We start from the raw sequence: 21,328 nt of genomic DNA, 5'->3' as shown, positions 1-21,328 counted from the left end.
ACAGAACACCCACCATGCCTTCAGTTTCTAGTCGCTCTGGCTACCACGATCAAACTCATCCTTCCATCAACGTCATATGCTCTACTGATGGAACTGGAGTTGCTGATGAGGTCGCGATCGCTTCATCCTCGTCCACGTCCTACTTGTCATCCGAGTCGACGAGAGCAAGGGAATTCCCCGTCGAAACACCACCAGCACCGCCAGCTATGGCGGAGATCACCCACACCGAAGCTCCCCAGAGCTATTCTGCGTTCACCAAGGGCCAGAAACGCCTTATCGTGGCCATGATCACCCTCGCTTCTTTCTTCTCCCCTCTCTCCGGTCAAATCTACTATCCAGTCATGCCAGCCCTCGCGCAGAACTATTACCTTACCAACGCCCTCATCAACCTAACCATAACCACCTACATGGTCCTACAGGGCCTCGCACCTGTATTTCTAGGTACCTTCGCCGATACCTCTGGCCGACGTCCTGCATACATCCTCGCCTTCACCATTTACACCGCAGCAAATATCGGTCTCGCTTTGCAGAACAGCTACGCGGCTCTCATGGTTCTACGGTGTATCCAGAGTGCGGGTTCTAGTGGCACAATTTCCTTCGGGTACGGGGTTATTGCTGACATTGCAACGCCAGCGGAACGCGGGTCGTATATCGGACCCATGGCCGCGGGGGTTATGCTTGCTCCGGCCTCAGGCCCGGTTATTGGGGGTCTTCTTGCGAAGTTCTTGGGCTGGCGGAGTGTCTTTTGGTTTCTGGTTATTGTTTCTGGGGGGTACTTGGTTGCTTATGTACTCTTCGTGCCAGAGACCGCAAGGTGTATTGTTGGGGATGGGGGCGTTTTGCCGAAGGAGGCATGGAGGAGGTCTGGACTTCAGTTGTGGCAGGAGAGGAAGAAGGTAAAGCAGACGGCTATCCATGGTGTCGATGTCCACAATGGTGGTGATGCTGCGCGAAACACTGCGAACGGTGATCCAGTGAGAACGGCGACGGAGAGAGATTCGAAGCTACGCTTTCCTAACCCACTTAAGTCTTTTGCTATCTTGCTCGAACCTGACGCTCTTATCCTGATATCATCTATCGGCCTTCTGATGCTTGCCAACATTGCCTTGCTCACTAGCACTCCGGCTCTTTTCTCGGAGATATATGGCTTCAACGCCCTGCAGATCGGGTTATGCTTCCTGTATGCCTCCTACCTTTCTCCCCGGCACTATCTACGCTAGCGTACTGATTTCACTTGTAGTCCGCTCGGCATCGGGGCGTCTCTAGGTGCACTGTTCAACGGCCGCTTTCTCGACCGGAACTTCCGCCGCCATGCTGCGTCCCTGAACATTTCTATCAACCCATCTCAGTCGGCCTCGCTCCAGCACTTCCCCATCGAACACGCCCGCCTTCAGCCCTTCTTCCCCCTTATCCTGCTGACAGTCGCAACAACAGCCCCGTACGGCTTTGCCCTACAAGAGCGGGTTCACCTTTCCATTACCCTCATATTGCAGTTTTTCAACGGATTCGCGACGATTGCTTGCACAAACGCGCTCAATACCCTGCTTGTTGATTTGTTCCCCAAATGCCCTGCTACCGCGGCGTCGGCATGCAATCTTGTCCGGTGCTGGCTTGGGGCTCTGGGAGCTGCAATTGTGGACCATATGCTTCAAGAGATGGGATGGGACTGGTGTTTTGTCTTTATGGGCGGGGTGATGCTCGCTAGCGCTGGGCTGGTTTGGGTGGAATATAGTTGGGGCGTGGAGTGGAGGGACGCGAGGAGGGTTAGGCGTGGTATTGATACTGAACGGGAACGTGAGATACAGGCCATAGTGCGAGATGATGGTGTGAAAGATTCGGAACGAAATGAGAAGGACACCATTCCTGGCACTTAAATGGCCATGGGCACGTATGAGCTCAGCCCGCAGACAGGTTGGGTGAGTGACATGATGGAATGTGTGGATGCAAAGGCCCAGAAAACTTCTGGTTATGTGAGAATGGGATACAGCGTGCACAGTAATTTTTCTTTCGTTTCCCTTTGGGTAAAGTACAGGACTATAAAAATGCATTCAGATAACTGAGCTACTCATAGATATCTTCTCTATAGAAGGCTATCCACCGACCCAGAAAACGAGGTGGGCCCACGCCCTTCTGACGACAGAATCCACTTTCCATCATTCTTATACCGACCTGCCAGCACTTTACCTGGTCTCCTGGTTTTCTATGTAGATTAACTGTTTATTTCTTAGTCGATATGTCGCAAAGCGCCCAGCATGAAGCTCCAGCGCCGACTGAAGAGACGCAGGGAATCGAGCTAGGCGAAGTTCCAACAAGTGGAACTGGAGTCAGCGTAGCCTTCCCCGAAGGTGGTCCTCTTGCATGGAAATGTTTGCTGGGATCTTTTCTCTTAATGTTCCCATCTTTTGGCTTCCAAACTGCTGGTTAATGCTCATCCCATTCTCTTCCAATGAATCCTTCTAACCCCGTCCAGTCGGTTCCGTTCAGGACTACATCAGCGTGAACCAACTTGCAGACTACAGCATCCGTGATGTTGGTTGGATCACGGCCATTCTAGTATTCCTGACCTTATTCCTGGGTGTCCAGGTGGGCCCTTTATTTGATCGATATGGTCCCCGGGTTCTCCTTATCTGCGGCACGACAGCCAGCTTCGCGTCGTATATCCTGCTCGCGGAATGCACTAAATACTGGCATTTCATCCTCTGCTTGTCTGTCCTTGGAGGCGTCGCCGCAGCAGTTATAACAACTGTCTCGATTGCTGTTCTAAGCCATTGGTTCCATCGTCGACGCGCACTAGCTTCTGGCCTCTGCATGGGAGGGTCTTCAGCCGGCGGCGCAATCATCCCCATTATCCTGCACAACCTGTTTCCGCGGTACGGCTGGCAATGGTCGATCCGCGTATTCGCCTTTATATCACTCGCCTGCTACGTAGCAGGAGTCATTCTAGTACAGGGCCGAATTACACCAACCATTGCCAGCAGCAGCGGCGGCGGCGGCGGGAGCAAAGCAACAATCGACTTCCGCGCCTTTCGCTCCCTCCGCCTCTGCTTCCTAACCATCGCAGTCTTCTCCTTCGAATTCATCATCTTCGGCTGTGCCGCCCTCTTACCAACCTATGTGCGCTTCGCAAACTTCTCCACAAACGTGCAATTCTACTCCCTCACCGTCCTAAACAGCATGAGTTTCCTCGGCCGCGTCATCCCAGGCATAGCCGCAGACAAAGTCGGCCGGTTTAACGTGCTTCTCTGCTCGGTGGTTCTCACACTGATCACAATGGCGGCCGTGTGGCTCCCCTTCGGTTCGCGCGACGAAGCAACCCTCTACGCCGTCGTGGCGGTCTTCGGTCTTGGTTCGGGTGGATGGCTATCGCTAGCCCCGGTTTGTGCGGGCCAGCTGTGCCGCACTGAGGAGTATGGACGGTATTATGGGACGATCTACTTTATTGCGGCGTTTGGAGTGCTGCTGACTGTTCCTGTTGGTGGTGATTTGTTGCAGTCGACGACCCCGCAGGTGCTTATTGGGTTTTATTCGGCTGTGTTGTTGGGTGGGTGTGTGGCGTTGGCATTGTCGAGATGGGCGCTTTTGGATTGGAAATGGAAGTGGAAAGTTAAGGTGTAGGCAGCGCAGCAGTAATGATAGCGGCAGTATTGATAAAATCTGGGGAGGTATTATTTTTTTTTCTTTTTTTTTTCTTTTTTTTAACTTGTTTCATTGCTACCGAATTCGATTCGAAACTGTACATGGTCAAACCCATAAGACAGGCAAACAACGCACGCGGGTGAAAACAAAAGGAAAAGAGAAAGGAAAAGACGGCGGCCCGTCGTTTATAGATACGGGTACCAAGAGCCAGCGTACAGGTTCTATGAAATCAACTCTTTTAATAAATTAAGAGACAAAAGAAAATTGAAGAATAGTTTACATGCCAGGGGAAATCAGCTTGCCCTCCGCCCGGGCGTTCGGGTGCCAGCCACCAGCATACGGCCTCTCACCGGCCAGTTCTTTCTGTGAGTACTCCTTGATACGAGCTTCCAGTTCCGGACGGAAGTGGCGGATCAGACCCTGGATGGGCCAGGCGAAGGCCTCACCAAGGGCACAGATGGTGTGGCCCTCAACCTGCTTGGTGAGCTCCTGGAGCATGTCAATCTCGCGCTCGCGGGCCTGACCCCCCTCGAGACGCTGCATCATCTGGTAGGTCCACTTGCTACCCTCACGGCAGGGTGTACATTGACCGCAAGACTCGTGCTTGTAGAAGGAGGAGAGGCGGGAGATGGCACGGACAATGTCGGTGGACTTGTCCATGACCACAACGGCGGCGGTTCCGAGACCAGTTTGCGAGTCCTTGAGAGCGTCAAAGTCCATGAGCTGGTTGTCGCAGACGGTCTTGGGGATGACGGGTGTTGAGGAACCACCGGGAATAACGGCGAGAAGGTTGTCCCAGCCACCACGGACACCACCACAGTGGCGTTCGATCAGCTCACGGAGAGAAATGGACATCTCTTCCTCGACAGTGCATGGGTTGTTGACGTGGCCAGAGATACAGAAGAGCTTGGTTCCTGCGTTGCGCTCACGACCGAAACCAGCGAACCAGCTACCACCTCGGCGCATGATTGTTGGCGTCACGGCGACTGTCTCGACGTTGGTGACGGTACTGGGGCACCCGAAGAGACCGACGGCAGCGGGGAATGGGGGCTTAAGACGAGGCTTGCCGGCCTTGCCTTCGAGGGATTCGATAAGAGAGGTTTCCTCTCCACAGACGTAGGCGCCCATTCCACGGTGGATGAATACGTCGAAGTCGTAGCCGGATCCGCAGGCGTTCTTGCCAATCAGGCCTGCCTGGTATGCTTCGTTGATGGCCCGCTGGAGGACGGTAGCTTCGTGGTAGAATTCACCTCGAATGTAGATGTAGGCGGCGTTGGCGTTCATGGCACGGCCAACAACCAAGCAACCCTCGATCAGCTTTTGCGGGTCCTTTCGCATAATCTCACGATCCTTGCAGGTTCCGGGTTCACCCTCATCGGCGTTGACGACTAGGTAGCGGGGTCTGGGGTCCTTGTCCCAGTCTTTGAAGTTCATGAAAGACTGGAGTTATTGTTAGATGGCTTTAAGATGGTGCTCGGGTATTCGAGGGTCCGGGCGAACGAAGGGCACATACGTATTTCAGACCAGAAGGAAAACCAGCACCACCACGACCACGCAGACCAGAGGCCTTAAGTTCTGAAATAAGCTATAAGAAATAATGCATTAGCATTTCCAATGGCCCTCTCTCCCAAGGTTGGTGTAAATCGGCGAGAATTCCTACCCAGTCGTGGCCCTTCAATACAATATCCTTAGTCCTGTACCAGTCTCCATACTTCATGGCTGACTTCAAGTCGGCGCCATGATGTCCGTAAAGATTCGTGAAAATACGGTCCTGGTCCTTCAGACCGCCGTGATGGTGTACCGGGGGGGCATTGTCCTGGACGGTCGCGAACGAGCGGGCGGCCGGAGCCTGGAGCCGGAGCGATCGGGAAGAAAGTGTGGCGAGGGGTGAAGACGAAGGAGCCGCCGCTCGAGATATCATGGTGACGATGGCCCAATGGCTGTGAAGGGTGGAGGGGAGGAGAGTAGAAGCACAACACGGGGTTCTGTGATGGCGTCGAGCTTCAATTCTGCGGTTGCTGAATATCCGGCTTTGCCCGTTCGGTGATTGGACAGGCTGTGTCACGTGGATACAATTACTAATATTCACGTGACAATATATCTCAACCAAAACGGGAATATCTGCATAACTCAACTATACAACGCACAAAGAATTGATCACCGTTCACAATAAGAAATTTGCAATTGAAGCATCGCAGTAAACTATGGTTATGCAGCATGACCGGAGTGCGGCTTCTTCAAGGTAAGTTTCCTAATTATCGAACTATAGTGAGACCAGGATTCTAATTACTATAGGCCTGCCGAAAATAGCCTAGAGGTCTACTCAGCGCTACTAGAATGGATGAAATCCCACGGCGGCAGTCTTCATGAGGATGTATATATCGGACACGATAACACTCGTGGTACTCATATACGGGTAAAGAGCAATGGCGTGCCCAGTAACACGCATATCATCAAAACACCTATCGCAACGACAATGTCGTATTTCAACGCGATTGACAGAGATGCTGGGGAGGCTAGTTTTTCTAATCACGATGTCAAATTTCCTTTGCAGTTTATTGAAAGTGTCGGCCCTGAAGAAGTAGCAATCTTCTTCTTAATTGGCCAGTATTTGCGCGGGGCAGGAGGCTTTTGGCACCCGTATATTCGGACGCTCCCTCAGCCAGGCTCGTTGACCACCTTACCTTATTATAACGAGGACGAGGATCTAGAGTGGCTGGAGGGGACAAGTCTGGTGCAGGCAAGGAAGCAAAAGATTGCTCTGCTGAAGGGCAAATATGAAAGCTCGTATAGTGAACTCCAAAAGTCTGGATTTCAAGACGCCTCGAACTATTCATGGTAAGTGGGCTACTTCAATTCTGGGCAAATTTGCTAATATAGATCCCCGAAGGGATCTGTATCTATGGGCATCTACGATATTCGTTTCTCGTGCGTTCTCAGCAAAGGTGCTGTCCGGTGTGATCCCCGAATTCGGAGTGCCCGAGGAGAACATCTCAGTTCTTCTCCCCTTCATCGACATCTTAAACCACCGACCATTAGCCAAGGTTGAATGGCGCGCCGGCATTGAGAACGTTGACTTTGTCGTTCTGGAAGACGTTGGCGGCGAGCAAGAGATTGCGAACAACTATGGTCCTCGCAACAATGAACAGCGTATGTACTACGAACCTACAATATCACCTTCGATTAAGCTGACAGAACAGTCATGATGAACTATGGGTTCTGTCTTGCCAACAACCCATGCGACTATCGAACTGTCGGCTTACGCGCACCACCTGGCAGTCCCCTATATTTCGCCCGCGAGCAGCAAAAACAGCTGTTCCCCGACTCCAACAACGACAACGAAGATCCTTTCTACGTTTTCAACATTTTCTACCCTCTCCTAGCCCCCAACACCCCCATGGAACACACAATATTCTCCCCAGCCCTATTCAACGCTGTCTCAGTCCTAGCAGCAAACCAAAGAGAGCTCGAAACGCTAGAAATCTCAGAGCACGCAATCCAAATCGCCAATGCTTACGGAAATTCACGCACCGCGCTGGCAGCAATAAGCCAGGTCATTATCGAACTAATCACCCATATTGTTCGACTGAAATCCACAGACCCAGAACCCAGACAACCATACAACCTCAAGCAAGCTCACGCAAAAATCTACCGAGAGAGCCAGATCACACTCTCCGAATCTGCTCTCGTCATCGCCGCCTGGTCTCTCCAACGCGCCCGCCGCCACGGGCTGCAAGGCGGATGGGAGGAGACAAAACACCTTCTCAGCCAGCACATGTCGCGCATCCCGCAGGGCAAGTTCCCAGAGCCAGTACAATCCCGCATCCAAGTACGGATCCTGGAGCGGCCATCTATCCTCCTAAACAGTGGCGAGCTCTTCACATTCAACGAGCTGCTTGACCTCCTGCCTGGCGGCGAAGAACGCAATGCCGCCCAGGAATGCTTCAGAAGTATCCTGACGGTTACCTCGCGCCGCATCGAAGCACTAAGAGGCATGGACGAGAGCGCATCGCCCTTCCGGTTTCCGCTCTTCGCTTGCTTCGTTATGGCTGTGCATACGACGAACAGACACAAACATAATGATAGTACGGAATCCGGCAAGATCGGCGAAAGCCAGAGCTTTCTTCCGCCGCGACTATCACGTTGGGCTTCCTTCCTTCTTGACCACTATCTGCCACCGCCGAGTGACGTTGCGTGGGCGCTTGAGGACGAAGACGACGAAAGTCTGGTGAGCGAGTTTGATGAGATCATTGAGAAGCTGCGCGAGAGGCAGGCGCAGCTCTTTGAGTCGTTGGAACCGTATACCGGCGGGTGGCATGGGGATGCGGATACCTGGTGGCTGTCTCCGAATTGGGTGCGTTGGGCATGGATGATGACGGAGCAGGAATGTGTGCAGGTGCCGGATGATCCGCTCGCGCTGCTGGCACCTGGGGATGGACATGCGGGTGACAATGTAATGTTGTCCACGGAGACTTGCTTGTATATCCCGCAGGAGTGAGTTTGGCTTCTAGTATATCTACTTCGTATATAGGTAAGTTGAAAGCACCAAAAAATTAACCAAGCAAGAACATTCATTCGTCTAATAAACTATCGTACAAGACTCTGCAGGCAGAGGCTACTGTAGTCTTTCATTGAACAGTTATATCCCCATAGACAAATGCAAAATGCAGGGCAAGCAATCGGGCAGCGAGGACACCAAACCAGAAAGGGAAAATAAAAGCAACCGCAATGTATAAACGCCACTAAATCGTATAATTTCCATCTCAGCATCAGACCAATATCGAAGTGAAGTCAAGTAAGGTAAGTAAGTGCCGCTCAACGAGCCGTTAAACCTATCCAACAGGCCGTATTCGCTTGTGCTCCTTGTCGTCGCGTTGCGTTGGGATATACAATGCCATGCAGTCAAATAGTGTACATCATCATAATCATCGTGAGTTTTGAGTTTCATCGGAAATGAGGCTGCGAAGTAAACAGTAGTATTCCAGGTTAGATCAATCCGTCACTGAGATGACTTCTTGCCTGGAACTAGAATTTCTACCAGCCCCTCGTCCTCCCCGTCGCTGCTATCATTCTGATCATCCCCAAATGGAGAATGGCCCATTCGAGAGCTTCGGAAGCTCTTATACTGCCCAGATCCAAGTTCTGGATACCCTAGTGACTCGTTAAGGATGGCCTCTTCCTCTTCATCCGAGTCCAACATATGCGAATCCATCGTAGGGGCTACCATTTCGCCCATGTCGTCGTCGTCATCATCGACCTCAAGTGGCATGCGCTCTTTGCGCCGCTTCGACCCCCCAAAATCGTCCCCCTCATCAGAAGAGCCATTGGAAAACGAGTCAGACGGGCTAAACCCGGATTCAGGGAAGGTTGGCGATGAAGCGTCAACCGGTGGGAACTCTGATGATTGGCCTTGGCCATCGTTCAATCCTTGATCGGCAAAGGAATCTGAAGGCCACTGGAACTCGCTTGAGCCTTGCTTCTCGTCTTCATTTTCACCACTCTCGGCTTTCTCAGCCGCCTCCTTTTGGGCGGCGAGTCGTGCAGCAAGCTGACGCCGCGCACGAGACGGACCCAGACTTAGAGGAGCTGGAGGTGGGGCAATAATCGGAATGGGCTGGCTTGATGCCTATTTAGACCTCAGTTAGCAAGCTGAGAAAAAAAGAAAGAAACAAAGAAAGAAAAAGGGAAAGGATTATGGAATGGACAGTGTCAATTTGCGGGCCAGCTTGAGACAAAGAACTCTGAAACCCACCCAAGTCCAAGAGCAGACTGCGTAGATGAGTAGCAGATATTTTGTGCCCAAAGACCGACAACAGGCAAGTGCGTTACGTAGAGGGCGCTCAAATATCAAGCATCTCAATATCAACAGACGGGGCATAACCTACATTCTCAGTGCCGCTCTCTGAGGCTGGTTCTATGTGTCGGTCATCCTGATCCTCCATATCTTCGTCTTCATCATCATCGCTCGAGCTTGCAAACCCACTGAGCAACGAATTGCCACCAACACCAAACGCACCACCCGAAACGCTTCCTTGATTAACCATGTCAAATCCCTGGAAGCTTGAATTTCCGGCCATGCCGTTCAATCCAGCTTCAGCCAGCGCTGAGGACTGCCCGCCGCCCATCATGCCCCCTCGATGTCCAATCGATATATCAGGACGGACTCCGCCAAGGATTGCATTGTCACGCTCTCTTGTCTCGGAAAGGATTTGCTCGACATAGTCTATCCAATCCGGGTTTAACACATTATCCATGACCGTTGGAGAAAGTAGTTCGGGAGGATGGCGTTCGCTGAACTTGACAACTTCCTCTGCGATGAGTGTCAGGTGGCCCATGTACCCAAGGCGAATGCGCTTGGTCTTTTGAGTCTCATCACTCCGCTTCTGGCCTTCGATAATCGTTTGCGTTATTCTACCCGTTTCGAAAACATCAATGGCTAGAATTCGATTATATCCACGGTCCATGGGCCCGTTGAACACTTGCTGGATGACATCGTAGACAACGTTGTGAAGGAAGTTATTCCAAGGGAAGCGGAAGAAGAAATCCTGAAAGCGTTACTGTCAGTGTGTTCGGAGGTTAGATTAGCGGACGACTTACCAGTATAGTTGGCACAACTCGGTTTTCCGCGAACATGATCTTCAGATAGTCACCGACAACCGGCTTTCCATCCGTATCGACTTGGATATCCGGATGCAGAGGCGGTTGGATTTCGTTCTGGGTTTCTTGCGCGGGAAACGGCTCGGACCCATTGTCTGCTGGCTCCGATGGTTTACCGTCACCAGGAGTATCCGATGTAGAAGCAGCCGCTTCCGGGTTCTGCTCCTTGTTGGCGAACAAAGGAGCCGGTACGGCGTCGGGATTTGACGACATCGGTGCTGATGCAGGGACCGGTTCTCCTCCTGGGACAGAAGATTGGGCAGGCTTTTCCTCCACGGGCTTCTTATTTTCATCATTAGTCGGCGTGTTTTCCAGGGACACTGCACCGATTTGGGCAGCAAGCTCATCCGTTGGAGATTGGGCAGTTTCAGATACTTGTCCCTTTGTAGTATTTGTTGAATCTTTTTCTTTCGCTTCAGTGGAGGCTTGCTCCTCGGGAGATGGCTCAGCCTGCGCACTTGAAGACGATTCCGGGGTAGCCTTGTCCTCCTTGTTTCCCGAGTCCTTCTCCTTATCAACGAGAACAGTCGATCTAGTAACATCTTCGAAGCTTTCATCGCCCGTATTATTCGCACCCTCGAAGTCTCGAGAATCCTCAGGGGAGTACGGCCCGACGGAAGCGCTGGCGAAGTCTGCCGTAGAGTCATTTGCGTCAAACGTGGAATTACCTTCATGATGCTGGTCAAATACGCCTTCTTTTAGAATTCTCTCGCGTTCGGCGTCCCTTTGCATCACGTATTCATCGCTTCCTGGCTCATTCAAGAGACCCATGTTACTGCAGTGAAGCAACTCGGCCATCAATTCGCAAGTTTTAAATCTATCAAAACCCAGCGGCTCGATTTTGGCGCCCCAAGCAGAACTCAACTGACCTCGTTCAACGCTCTTCATCTTTCCTCCATCGGTGACGGTATGTTTTGAACTCCGAATCAACGCCACAAAGTCAGGTATATGTTTGGCGAACACCCGAAGTAATGTACCAAGATAAATGGGGTCGTACATGGAAGGCATCGAATCAGGCGCATTCAAGTGCTCCGGATCATAATCGGAGTTATTTTTCCGGATAACTTCAATTACAATTCCAACACCCACTGTCAAGGGGTTGCCGCCTTGCAACATCGCCTTGACGAGACTTTCCACACATGGTACGGAAACTAGCTGGCGAGTCAGACTGTTGGGGCCAATGCACGATTGGTCGTTTTGTGTTGCGTTAGCCGATATCGTTATGATAGCTTTTAGAAAATCTCCCGCGGAGGTCTGGACGGAAGCCGGCCACTCAGCAGATAGGAAAGATAGTAACTTGGGTATCAAGTCCTGTGATTTGAGCCACTAGATGATTGTTAGGTATAACGAGTGAGAGCGAGCGCCGTGTATGCTTACGTCAACAATTCCCTGACCACCCTCAGCTCTTTCCAAGCTGATCAACTTGAGAAGAAGATCCATAACCATGGGGTTATCGACATGTTGAAGGATCGCTGGGATAATGCCATCCATCGACTTCAACAGGTCTAGCATCTCCCCTGTCTTCTTGTCCAATAAGGTTTCGTTCACCTTTGTGAAGTAGCTCGCCTGGATAGAGTCGAGGGGTGCTGGGCGCCGAATGAAACCCCAGAATTCTCGCACATATTCGGGGTTGGCCATGGTGGAGTCCAGGATGGACCAGACTTCGGATGAGAGAATCTCACACGCAACATAAGCCCGCTTGAGGCGCTCTTTTTCCGCTCGGTCAAAGTCTTCTGGATCTAACAGGCCCTTCAGGGGATCGCTTTTCTTTCCTTCCTCTTCTTCTTCTCCACCTTCTGGTGCGGATTTATCTTCCTTCGTCCGTTTATCTTCTTCCTTTTCGGACGTGCCATCATCATCTTCGTCCTCATCCTCATTCACTAGGCCAGGAGCGACCACATAGTCCATAAGCTTCTTTAAGACGTCATCTTCTCGTAAATACTCTATGAGTTTGGTGTTGAGTTGCTTCAGCTCCTGGATCAGCTCGGATTCATCTAGCAGCTCTTCGAGGCTGACATCGGGTTTGTCCAGGAGGGTATCGATAGCGGAGATACTTGCATATCCCCCAAAGCGCCAGAACATATTGAATTATATAACTGGGAAAAACAAGTCATGGAAAGAAATGGGGTATCACTAGCTTTTTCGACCGTCGTCCTCACGCAAGCTTCAATGACGGCGAGCGCAATGGGTATTGGGTATAGGGTGGAGAGGTGGGGAAGGGATGGGGGATCGATCTATGGACCCTCGTGGGATACACAAGATTAGAAGCGTCCACGTGTAGAAGGCGTTCTCATATATCACGCTAGCGTTTGGGGCTGATTCGCCACGGAGAGGCACACGTTCGGAAGTAAAGGAAACGTAGGTAGTAATCGGTAAATTATGCCCTGCCGGAGCGACCAAGCGCTACAAACGAAGAATCCAGTCAGCAATGGTCTTGATTGCTCGGAGCGACATAGCACGAGGCTATCGCGACACTCTCCAAAAGCCAGGCGTTTTGTGCAGTTGAGTTCTAGGTGAGCGGAGGAGCAGGGGTAGGCGGCTGAGGATAGAAAGGCACAATTACGTGGGGGAGGAAAACACCGCACACACAAGCGGTACGTACCGTCGACGACACACGGGAAAGGAGAGCAGAGGCGGATTCACGGGAGAAGCGAATCACTCTGGGAGCCCTGGTGCACTGCACGAGACCTCACCGTCACTTGAAGGAAGGGAGAGCGGTCATCCAACAGCAGAGGACAGGAAGTAAGGCTGGCTGGCTGACGTCCCGCGGACAGTCAAGTCACGTCGCTAGTTTGTGGTGTGCTGGAGAGTGTCTGGATCGGCCGGTATCCGTGATCCTAGACAGCGGGCGGAGATACCCAACAAGCCCAGTCGCAATAGCGGGGAAAGACTCGAGTAATATCGCGAGGATAACAAGGGGGTTCGAGGAGGAGAGTGAATGATCCGAGGGGAAGGCCCGCGACCGATCGGTTTCAAGTGCGTCCGGAGAGCAGTGTGCCAGTGCCAGTTGGGAGTGGGTATCTGGCGGCACTTGAGACTATTATTAATATAGGTCGAAGAGATAACAACTACAACAGATTAAAAGCGGTTTACAAGCCTGTGAAGCCACGGCAGATCCTCCTCGATTCTTGGAGGCTTCAATGATGCCGATGTTTCTGCCGTGCAACGCTGGCATGGGATTATTTACGCTCACTTGACGGTATCACGGCGCCTCAGGCAGCGAGGACTGACGCTCCCATCGGGGCTAGTGCCCAGTGCTGCCCTAGCGGCATGGGCGCCTGGTGGCACGGGCTCTCTCCCACGGTTTAGGGGAAACTGCCCACCTACTGGAAGAGGGAAAGCCGGCCCCAGGTACCAACGCCGGTGAAGTCACGTCTGCAAGGGCTACCTAGCTCACCTTCCAGCCTGCCACCAGCTTCTCTTTCACCACCATTTCTCGTCCGCAAAATGAATCGTCTATTCGGCACAAAGAATGCGGCTCCAAAGCCCACACTGGAGGGCGCCATCTCAAATGTACGTGATGCATCCTGTCCCGGCCCAAAGTGCTCCTCGGTCCCCGCATTCGCCTTCCATCTTTGGAGTGCTTCTATTATCTGCACTCCCCCATTCTCCAGTCTATCGCTTTGGCTAATATCCTCTCTCAGGTCGATAATCGTGTCGCCAGCATAGATGTCAAACTCGCCGCGTTGAATTCCGAGCTTTCGTCGTACCAGACCAAACTAGCCAAGATGCGCGATGGCCCAGGCAAGAACGCAATCAAACAAAAAGCCCTGAAAGTCCTACAACGCCGGAAACAGTACGAATCACAGCGCGAACAGCTCTCTCAGCAGTCCTGGAACATGGAGCAGGCCGGGATGATGCAGGATAATTTGAAGAATGTTATGACGACGGTTGACGCCATGAAGACTACTACGAAAACATTGAAGAAACAGTACGGAAACATCGATATAGACAAGATCGAGCGGATGCAAGATGAAATGGCAGATCTGATGGAAGTTGGAAATGAGATTAACGAAAGTATATCTCGGGCATACGATGTTCCCGAGGATGTGGACGAGGCAGAGCTCGACGCCGAGCTCGAGGCTTTGGGCGAAGACAACTTATTTGAGAGTTCAATGGGTGAAAGCGCCGTGCCTAGCTTTATGCAGGATGAGGTGGCACCGCCTCAGTTTATTGACGAGCCCCCGGAGCAGGCCCAGGTCAAGGAGCCTGCCACTACTTAACGTGGAGTATTGCCGAAGCTATTTCACTTCTTTGTCAATATTACCGGAGCATTGGAGTTTGGATTTTTCATATTAGCTTATGTCATGGCGAAAGACCATAAAACTTATTTTCCTGTCTGTTCCTCTCGGTTCTTCATCTTGATCTTCATACAGTAGCATATTTCTATTCTTCGTCAGGGGGGGCTGTCTGGCTGTCTGGTGTTGATGTTGTATCTATGAAACTCTATTCCAGAGGCCAACCGGCTGTCCGCGGGCTCACATTGTGTTTCCCCACTACAACCCCACGTCAACCTCGCGAACATCCCCGGACGACAGGTCTTGAAAAGTTGATACCTCTAAGTATCTCGTCCTTAATTGACATCATGTCAAGCAAAATCAATCCCGAAGACGTCCAAAAGGTGCTGAACAAGCACATCGAGGCTGGAAACCCCCACAGCGGCTGGGAAGATCTCTGGGCCCGGGGAGACGACGTCACTCTTCCTTGGGACAAGCACAATCCCAATCCGACACTTGAAGAGATCCTTACCACTAAGCGAGCTATTCTGGGTGGCCCCCTCCATGACGCTAGTGATGGGGCGCCCCCTAGGAGGAAGAAAGCGTTAGTCCCCGGGTGTGGGAGGGGGGTTGATGTCCTCCTTCTCGCTAGTTTTGGGTACGATGCCTATGGACTGGAGTATAGCAAGAGCGCGCTTGAGGTGTGTATAAAGGAAGAGGCGTCTGCGGAGCAAAAATACCCCGTGAGAGATGCGGCCATTGGGAAGGGAAAGGTCACTTGGCTCCAGGGAGACTTTTTTGAGAATGACTGGGTGGAGAGCTTAGGACTGGAGGGGAATCAGTTTGATTTCATATACGATTATACGGTACGTGTAGTATTTTATACTGGAAGCGCTTGGGGTTTCCATGTAAGAAACCACGGTCTAACTGCTGCTATCCAGTTTTTCTGTGCCCTCCCTCCCTCGATGCGCCCAGCTTGGGCTCTGCGACACAGCCAGATTCTTGCACCCTCGCCGAAAGGGAATCTTGTCTGTCTCGAGTTCCCTCGGCATAAAGACCCCTTGCAGCATGGGCCGCCATATGCTTCGCCTTCTGAGGCCTACATGGAGCATCTCAGCCACCCCGGCGAAAAGATCGCATATGATGCGAAAGGGTATTGTAAGACCGATCCGCTCCGCGAGCCGAGTCAGCAAGGTCTAGAACGAGTGGCGTACTGGCAGCCAGCGAAGACGCACGATGTTGGAACTAGCGAGCAGGGAGAAGTGTTGGACCGAGTTTCTATTTGGAGGCGTCGGTAGCAATAGAGTTGGCTGGGGCTGCCCGGCAGTATGATTAGTTTCATGACACCTTGCCGACCATTATAGTCGAAGTCAGTGTTTATTATATATGCTAGCGCATGTAGGGAGACAAGAGCATTGAGACCTGGAACGCGGATCCAGCCGATGAAAGTGAACAATCATTGCCGACTGCCAAGCAGACTATTTGTAGCTTAATCCGGAGCATCTCTTGGCGCCTGTCAGTTTACCCCAGACTTGGGAGCTTCTTGTTATTTATTTCTTTTGCTCTGTGGACCAAAAGTTCTTTTTGATTAATCCATTTCCGTGTCATCATACCTTCGCGCCGATTGTGTTGCCTGCAATTCGGGCAATATCGGGACGTTGGAAGAGCAACTAGTCCATCGCCCACAACCTTCACTTCTGACGTGCGCCGCCGGTTTATTCTTGACGAAATCTTGATATAACACCGCCCGCCTTCGCTGTTTTCGGAGGCCCCCATCTCTTACCTTACATTTGTTTCCTACATGATCCTGACATCATAACTTCTATCATGAACTGCCCATCGCGGACCGACAATACCCTCCAACACCCCGGTTGGAACCAGAACCCGCCGCCTCTGAACGCGGACGCGACAACGCGGGAGGACTTCAATGGGATGGCAAATTCAAAGGTGCATAGAGGACGCACCTCGGGAATTGGTGATGGAAATATTTCAGTGACAGAATGCATTTCTCATGGCCGCGACACAGACGGACCAGGTCCCAAGGCGAACGCAGCCGGCGGGGCATTCTCTGCATACTCCGGGCACCAGCCTGAGAGAAACAGTGAATCGCCTCGCCGGTCTCTTCCCAAAATACCCGTATCTTACTTTTCATCTCGTATTATACAAAGTATCGTCAAATTCAGTCGCTTCATCGGGCCGGGTTTCTTGATTGCTGTCGCTTATATCGATCCCGGGAACTATGCCACCGATGTCGCAGCTGGTGCGGAATTTCGATACGCTCTCCTCTTCATTGTCCTCCTATCCAACATATTCGCGATCTTTCTTCAGTCGCTATGTATAAAGCTCGGGACAGTGACGGGGCTGAATCTTGCGGAGAATTGCAGGGAACACCTCCCCAAATGGTTGGTGATCACCTTATACATCTTCGCAGAGGCAGCTATGGTTGCGACAGATATAGCAGAGGTACGGTTGCTGCATGCTCTTTCATTTCAGGTTTATTAACAGTTGCAAATAGGTTGTTGGTTCTGCAATATCTCTCAATCTACTCCTCAATATCCCGCTTGTTGCTGGATGCGCCATAACCATCGCAGACGTTCTCTTCATTCTCATCTTTTATAGACCAAACGGCTCGATGTGGGGTCTCCGATTGTTTGAGTTCTTCGTCATGGCCCTCGTCCTGGGCGTAGTCATATGCTTCTGCATCCAGCTCGCCATGATTCAAGAACAATCGATTGGACAAGTGTTTCGCGGCTATCTTCCATCTTCAGCCATAGTTCAATCCAAAGGGTACGTCCGGGACTACGTATCTCCTTCGTTCAGAAACATGCTAACCATTCAACAGACTATACCAAAGCTGTGGTATCCTTGGCGCAACAGTAATGCCTCACTCCATGTTCCTTGGGAGCGGCATTGTGCAAGCCCGTCTCAAAGAATTCGACGTCATTTCCGGCTACACCAACCCAACCGCCTGCATCGGCAGCACAAACGGCGAAGTCGAATATCGCCCCACCCTCCACGCCATCCGCGGCTGCATGAAATACTCCATCATCGAACTCGCCCTCTCCCTATTCACCTTCGCCCTCTTCGTCAACAGCGCCATCCTCATCGTCGCAGGCGCCTCCCTCTACAACACCCCCTCCGCAGCAGCCAATGCAGACCTCTTCGGCATCTACGATCTCCTCTCATCTTCTATCGCCCCAGCTGCAGGAACAGTTTTTGCCCTGGCCCTCCTCCTCTCTGGCCTCTCCGCCGGCATCGTCTGCACAATGGCCGGTCAAATGGTCTCCGAAGGCATGCTCAACTGGAGCATCCGTCCCTGGCTCCGCAGGTTCCTCACCAGATCTATAAGCATCATCCCTAGCATCATTATTGCGGCGGCCGTGGGCAGGGAAGGACTCGATAAAACTCTCACAGCGAGCCAGGTCGTCCTCTCTGTTATCCTCCCGTTCGTCAGCGCCCCGCTTGTCTACTTTACTTGCCGCAATCGGTACATGACTGTTCCTGCAGATCGGATGCCTGACATGCCTGATTCCGATATCGACGCAGACACAGGCGGTACTGCAGAGGCGGAGACTGTGCGAGATCAGGCTCAGTCACCGACTCTGGGGAATGGAGACCCCGATGCCAGTGCCAGTGGCGCAGGCGTACAAATGGGCAATGGCTTTATTGTCTCCGTCTTCGCCGTCCTGGTCTGGATAGTCATCGCTGTCATGAATGTGGCTTTGCTTGTTCTGGTAGGGATGGGGAAGGCTTAAGTTGACCTTCCTTTTCTTGTTGTAAATACGGGGGTATATGTGGAGGAGTATTCGATGTAGAAAATGAGTCACCATGTAGTATAGAATATTTGCATGCTAGTATTACTAGCCTTGCGGTACAGTTAAGGCAAGACAGAGAACAGAGTAACAGACTTGGTCGTTGAGAGGTGCAACAATCTACGACCATGGCGGCTGCTGTTAGGTTTAGCATTTACGTACTGTATCTACTACTTACGTAGGGCCCAGGTCGTGGAAGATTTACAGTTAATGGAACACACGAATGGTTAAAAGGGTATATATATTGATTCCCAGTCCAAATTAGAAAAACAACAAAAATACATAAGGGAAAGATTATCTTAAAACAATGATCACAGCAAATCATTCAATAAACCGATCAAGCAATCAAGCAATCAGATCCAAAAAAATCATGACTTGAACTGATCCTCAGTAACACCCTTGCCCATAGCCGCCGTACTGCTCACACCACCGGTAACCATCTTGAGCATGTTGTCGACGTAGTTGGCTCCACTCCATTTCTGATGCGTGACAACGTCGACGCCATTGGCCATCTCAGGTTCCTGTACGAGCTCTCCGTAGGCGCGCATGCCCTGCTTTGCGTACGCCTTGGCGAATGTGTCGGTGATGAGGGCAGTTGTGTGCAGACCGGCCAGGGTGATGAATTGCCAGGAGTAGCCGAGGGCGCCAAGGCGCTTGATGTAGGTTTCTTGTTCGTCGCGGGGCATGGCCTTCTTCCAGTTGAAGGAGGGGGAGAGGTTGTAGGCAAGCCTGATGAGGTTTGTTAGACAAAAAAAATTCAAATGGATTGGTTAGGAGGGTGAGTGAGAGGCTTACTTCTGCTCGGGCCAAACGGCGTGGACACCGTCGGCAAATTCCTTGGCTTGGGCGTAGTCGGGGAGCTTGCTCTCCATCCAGATGAGATCCGCGAAGGGAGCGTAGGCGACAGCGCGGTTGATGGCGCACTGGGTGCCGCCCTGGTAGCGGTAGTATCCCTCGCGAGTACGGGGAGCGTCCCAGTCGAAGAAGATGTCGGTGCCGGTGATGCCCTTGGCGATGGCGCGGGCCTCGGAGTTGCTCTTGCCCTTGGAGGTCTTGCGGAACTCCTCAATGAGAGCCTGCTTGTTGGGAAGGGGGCTCTTGTTGATGGCGTCGACAACGGCGTCGCCGAAGAGCTTCAAACCTGCCTTGGCGACCCATTCGTCTTCAATGGCCTGGAGCTCAGCGCCGTTCTTGCCGGCTTGCTCAGCGATGACCATGAGGTCGTTGAGGGGCTGGAGGTTAGCGTTGGTCGAGCCAAGGATGAAGGCATGGTCGCGGTGATCGATGGTAGAGGTAATGAGGGTAGCGGCCTCAGAGTCGGTACGAGCAATAGCCAAAAGGTCAGTTGCTATAGATCTTGTTAGCCGATGCGGCCCGCGTTTAGCCGAGGCCCGTTACTACATACCCATGATGTCGGCCTGCGCACGGATGGCGACCAGGCGGTTGATGTGTTCGCTGATGGGCACAAGTACCTTTCCAGCCATGTGGCCACACTTCTTGGTGCCAGGAGCTTGGTCCTCAATGTGAATACCAGCAGCACCACGCTCAACGAACAGCTTGGTGAGCTTCATGACAGCGGTAAGACCACCGTGACCGGTATCGGCATCGGCGATGATAGGGCGCAGGTAGTCGACATTGGCAACCTTTTGACGCTGATCCCTGGGTGTGGTGACACGCTCTTCACGCTGTTTCCGGTCGTGGAACAGCTGAGCAAGGAAAAGCTGGTTGACCTTGTTGGGCACAGTGTTNTAAGCAACGAATTAGCCAAAGCCCTAATCTATATCGGTTTCTGAGTATGAGCGTACCATAGGGTAATCTGCAAGATCGGGGGAGGGTTCGTCGGTCGATGAGGCAGTGGAAGAGCTCTGCCAGCCGGAGACATAGATGGTGTCAAGGTATTTGGCCATCTGAGTGACCATTGTGGGCTCGAGACAGCCATAGGTGAAGCTAGCTTCCTTGTTCTACAGAGAGCGTTAGTTGCATTCAAGACGGACGAGGGATAAGTAAAAGACAAACCTGGAAGTTGCGCTCCACAATCCCCCACAGCTTCTTAGCCTGAGCATTTGAAGGGTATTCAATCTTCAGGTTTCCACGCTTGGCCACAATTTGCTCAGCAGTAAAGGGACGCTTGGTGTATCTCCATCGAGAGTCCTTCCACCAGTTCTTCACAGCCTGGACCTCTTCCAGGTACTTCTTGTCTTCATCTTCGAGGTAACCCATGGTGGCGATAATCAACAACGTAATAGACAAGAGGCAGTAATATAAACTTTTAGTAGTATATAGTGTACAATGTAGTGCTGTCGACGTATGGGAAGGAGGAGCACGCGACAGGGTAGAGGAGTAAAGAGGATGAAGCAGAATTATGAAGAGAACCAGCTTCAAATTTGAGAATCACAAGCCAAAAGTAGGGATCCGAACCCAAATATATGCAATGCGTCACAGCAGAGCATCGAGGTCAGTATGACTCTTGGTCGGTAAACGCTCGGCTCAGCGGGACAGACAGGAAGACCAGGCGCGCCGGCGGCCCATCGTCAACCGGCGAAAACTCGCAGCTGCGAGACAGCGAGACAAGAAATTGGGTTCACATTGTCCCAGGTTCACAAGCCAGATTGGCAGATTCCGGGTACGTGAGTGGCCGTGTAGTTCGGGAAAGAGGATCCAGACTGCTGAGGATCCTCGGTCTAAAGGACCTTTTGCCTCAGGCACTCGTCACAGCTTCTGTTTTTGCCCCCGGTCCCCAGATAACTGGATATATTCAAGACGACGAAGCTGTCCACGCCTTGATGTTATTGTCCCATATTGCCGTGAAATTTCTTTCTGGCTTCTTCAGCTTCGATTGAAGCGCATTCCTGTCGGTCTTTCAAGCAAATCAGAGACATTCCAGGGTGACGTCAATCCATGTGCTCAATCTCCGTGACAGAACATGACAATACGATAGCCCGAATCCACCCGCATCAGCTTCACCCATGGCGGTATTCATGTAATCTATATACACCTTCTGCATGC

The 21,328-nt window shown here is 51.9% G+C and overlaps 9 protein-coding genes across 9 annotated transcripts; 6 read left to right on the top strand and 3 right to left on the bottom strand.

Moving 5' to 3' along the window:
- Positions 1-206: 206 nt before the first annotated feature.
- ASPSYDRAFT_148927 (putative MFS transporter) lies at positions 207-1,874 on the top strand (the record flags this gene model as incomplete). The annotated part of the gene is made up of 3 exons (XM_040841852.1): positions 207-918; positions 997-1,180; positions 1,241-1,874. The coding sequence occupies 3 exons, from the start codon at positions 207-209 to the stop codon at positions 1,872-1,874; spliced, it is 1,530 nt and encodes a 509-aa protein (XP_040703283.1).
- A 359-nt stretch (positions 1,875-2,233) lies between these two features.
- Positions 2,234-3,615, top strand: ASPSYDRAFT_149844 (uncharacterized protein; the record flags this gene model as incomplete). The annotated part of the gene is made up of 2 exons (XM_040841949.1): positions 2,234-2,420; positions 2,471-3,615. 2 exons carry the CDS (start codon positions 2,234-2,236, stop codon positions 3,613-3,615), a joined length of 1,332 nt encoding a protein of 443 aa, XP_040703282.1.
- A 297-nt stretch (positions 3,616-3,912) lies between these two features.
- ASPSYDRAFT_30341 (NADH-quinone oxidoreductase subunit NuoF) lies at positions 3,913-5,557 on the bottom strand (the record flags this gene model as incomplete). Its single annotated transcript, XM_040844771.1, has 3 exons — positions 3,913-5,076; positions 5,150-5,221; positions 5,297-5,557. 3 exons carry the CDS (start codon positions 5,555-5,557, stop codon positions 3,913-3,915), a joined length of 1,497 nt encoding a protein of 498 aa, XP_040703281.1.
- A 283-nt stretch (positions 5,558-5,840) lies between these two features.
- On the top strand, positions 5,841-8,237 carry ASPSYDRAFT_67616 (SET domain protein; the record flags this gene model as incomplete). The annotated part of the gene is made up of 4 exons (XM_040850409.1): positions 5,841-5,878; positions 5,932-6,474; positions 6,527-6,786; positions 6,837-8,237. 4 exons carry the CDS (start codon positions 5,841-5,843, stop codon positions 8,132-8,134), a joined length of 2,139 nt encoding a protein of 712 aa, XP_040703280.1. The 3' UTR covers positions 8,135-8,237.
- A 147-nt stretch (positions 8,238-8,384) lies between these two features.
- On the bottom strand, positions 8,385-12,471 carry ASPSYDRAFT_867012 (uncharacterized protein). Its single transcript, XM_040851714.1, has 4 exons — positions 11,671-12,471; positions 10,234-11,619; positions 9,522-10,181; positions 8,385-9,262 (listed from the first exon to the last, which is right to left on the bottom strand). The coding sequence occupies exons 1-4, from the start codon at positions 12,373-12,375 to the stop codon at positions 8,636-8,638; spliced, it is 3,378 nt and encodes a 1,125-aa protein (XP_040703279.1). The 5' UTR covers positions 12,376-12,471; the 3' UTR covers positions 8,385-8,635.
- Positions 12,472-13,740: 1,269 nt separating this feature from the next.
- ASPSYDRAFT_148925 (putative SNF7 family protein (Cta1)) lies at positions 13,741-14,516 on the top strand (the record flags this gene model as incomplete). The annotated part of the gene is made up of 2 exons (XM_040841851.1): positions 13,741-13,806; positions 13,938-14,516. The coding sequence occupies 2 exons, from the start codon at positions 13,741-13,743 to the stop codon at positions 14,514-14,516; spliced, it is 645 nt and encodes a 214-aa protein (XP_040703278.1).
- Positions 14,517-14,878: 362 nt separating this feature from the next.
- On the top strand, positions 14,879-15,808 carry ASPSYDRAFT_88392 (putative thiol methyltransferase; the record flags this gene model as incomplete). Its single annotated transcript, XM_040851999.1, has 2 exons — positions 14,879-15,376; positions 15,452-15,808. 2 exons carry the CDS (start codon positions 14,879-14,881, stop codon positions 15,806-15,808), a joined length of 855 nt encoding a protein of 284 aa, XP_040703277.1.
- Positions 15,809-16,233: 425 nt separating this feature from the next.
- ASPSYDRAFT_67612 (uncharacterized protein) lies at positions 16,234-18,265 on the top strand (the record flags this gene model as incomplete). The annotated part of the gene is made up of 3 exons (XM_040850408.1): positions 16,234-16,973; positions 17,026-17,297; positions 17,353-18,265. The coding sequence occupies exons 1-3, from the start codon at positions 16,338-16,340 to the stop codon at positions 18,263-18,265; spliced, it is 1,821 nt and encodes a 606-aa protein (XP_040703276.1). The 5' UTR covers positions 16,234-16,337.
- A 425-nt stretch (positions 18,266-18,690) lies between these two features.
- On the bottom strand, positions 18,691-20,542 carry ASPSYDRAFT_57057 (isocitrate lyase 1; the record flags this gene model as incomplete). Its single annotated transcript, XM_040849315.1, has 5 exons — positions 18,691-19,051; positions 19,118-19,670; positions 19,728-20,052; positions 20,128-20,283; positions 20,339-20,542. 5 exons carry the CDS (start codon positions 20,540-20,542, stop codon positions 18,691-18,693), a joined length of 1,599 nt encoding a protein of 532 aa, XP_040703275.1.
- Between the last annotated feature and the right edge of the window lie 786 nt (positions 20,543-21,328).

This window comes from Aspergillus sydowii (genome assembly GCF_001890705.1).
Source record: "Aspergillus sydowii CBS 593.65 unplaced genomic scaffold ASPSYscaffold_4, whole genome shotgun sequence".
NCBI classification, from domain to species: domain Eukaryota; kingdom Fungi; phylum Ascomycota; class Eurotiomycetes; order Eurotiales; family Aspergillaceae; genus Aspergillus; species Aspergillus sydowii.
The sequence above is the reverse complement of the archived record's forward strand: the minus strand, read 5'-3'. Positions and strand labels throughout refer to the sequence as shown.

Coding starts and splice junctions, on each gene's coding strand:
- ASPSYDRAFT_867012 (XM_040851714.1), bottom strand. CDS start 12,375: ATGTTCTGGCGCTTTGGGGGATATGCAAGTATCTCCGCTATCGATACC. Junction 11,620..11,670: donor GTGGTCAGGGAATTGTTGAC/GTAAGCATACAC, acceptor ACAATCATCTAG/TGGCTCAAATCACAGGACTT. Junction 9,263..9,521: donor CAGAGAGCGGCACTGAGAAT/GTAGGTTATGCC, acceptor AGGTCTAAATAG/GCATCAAGCCAGCCCATTCC.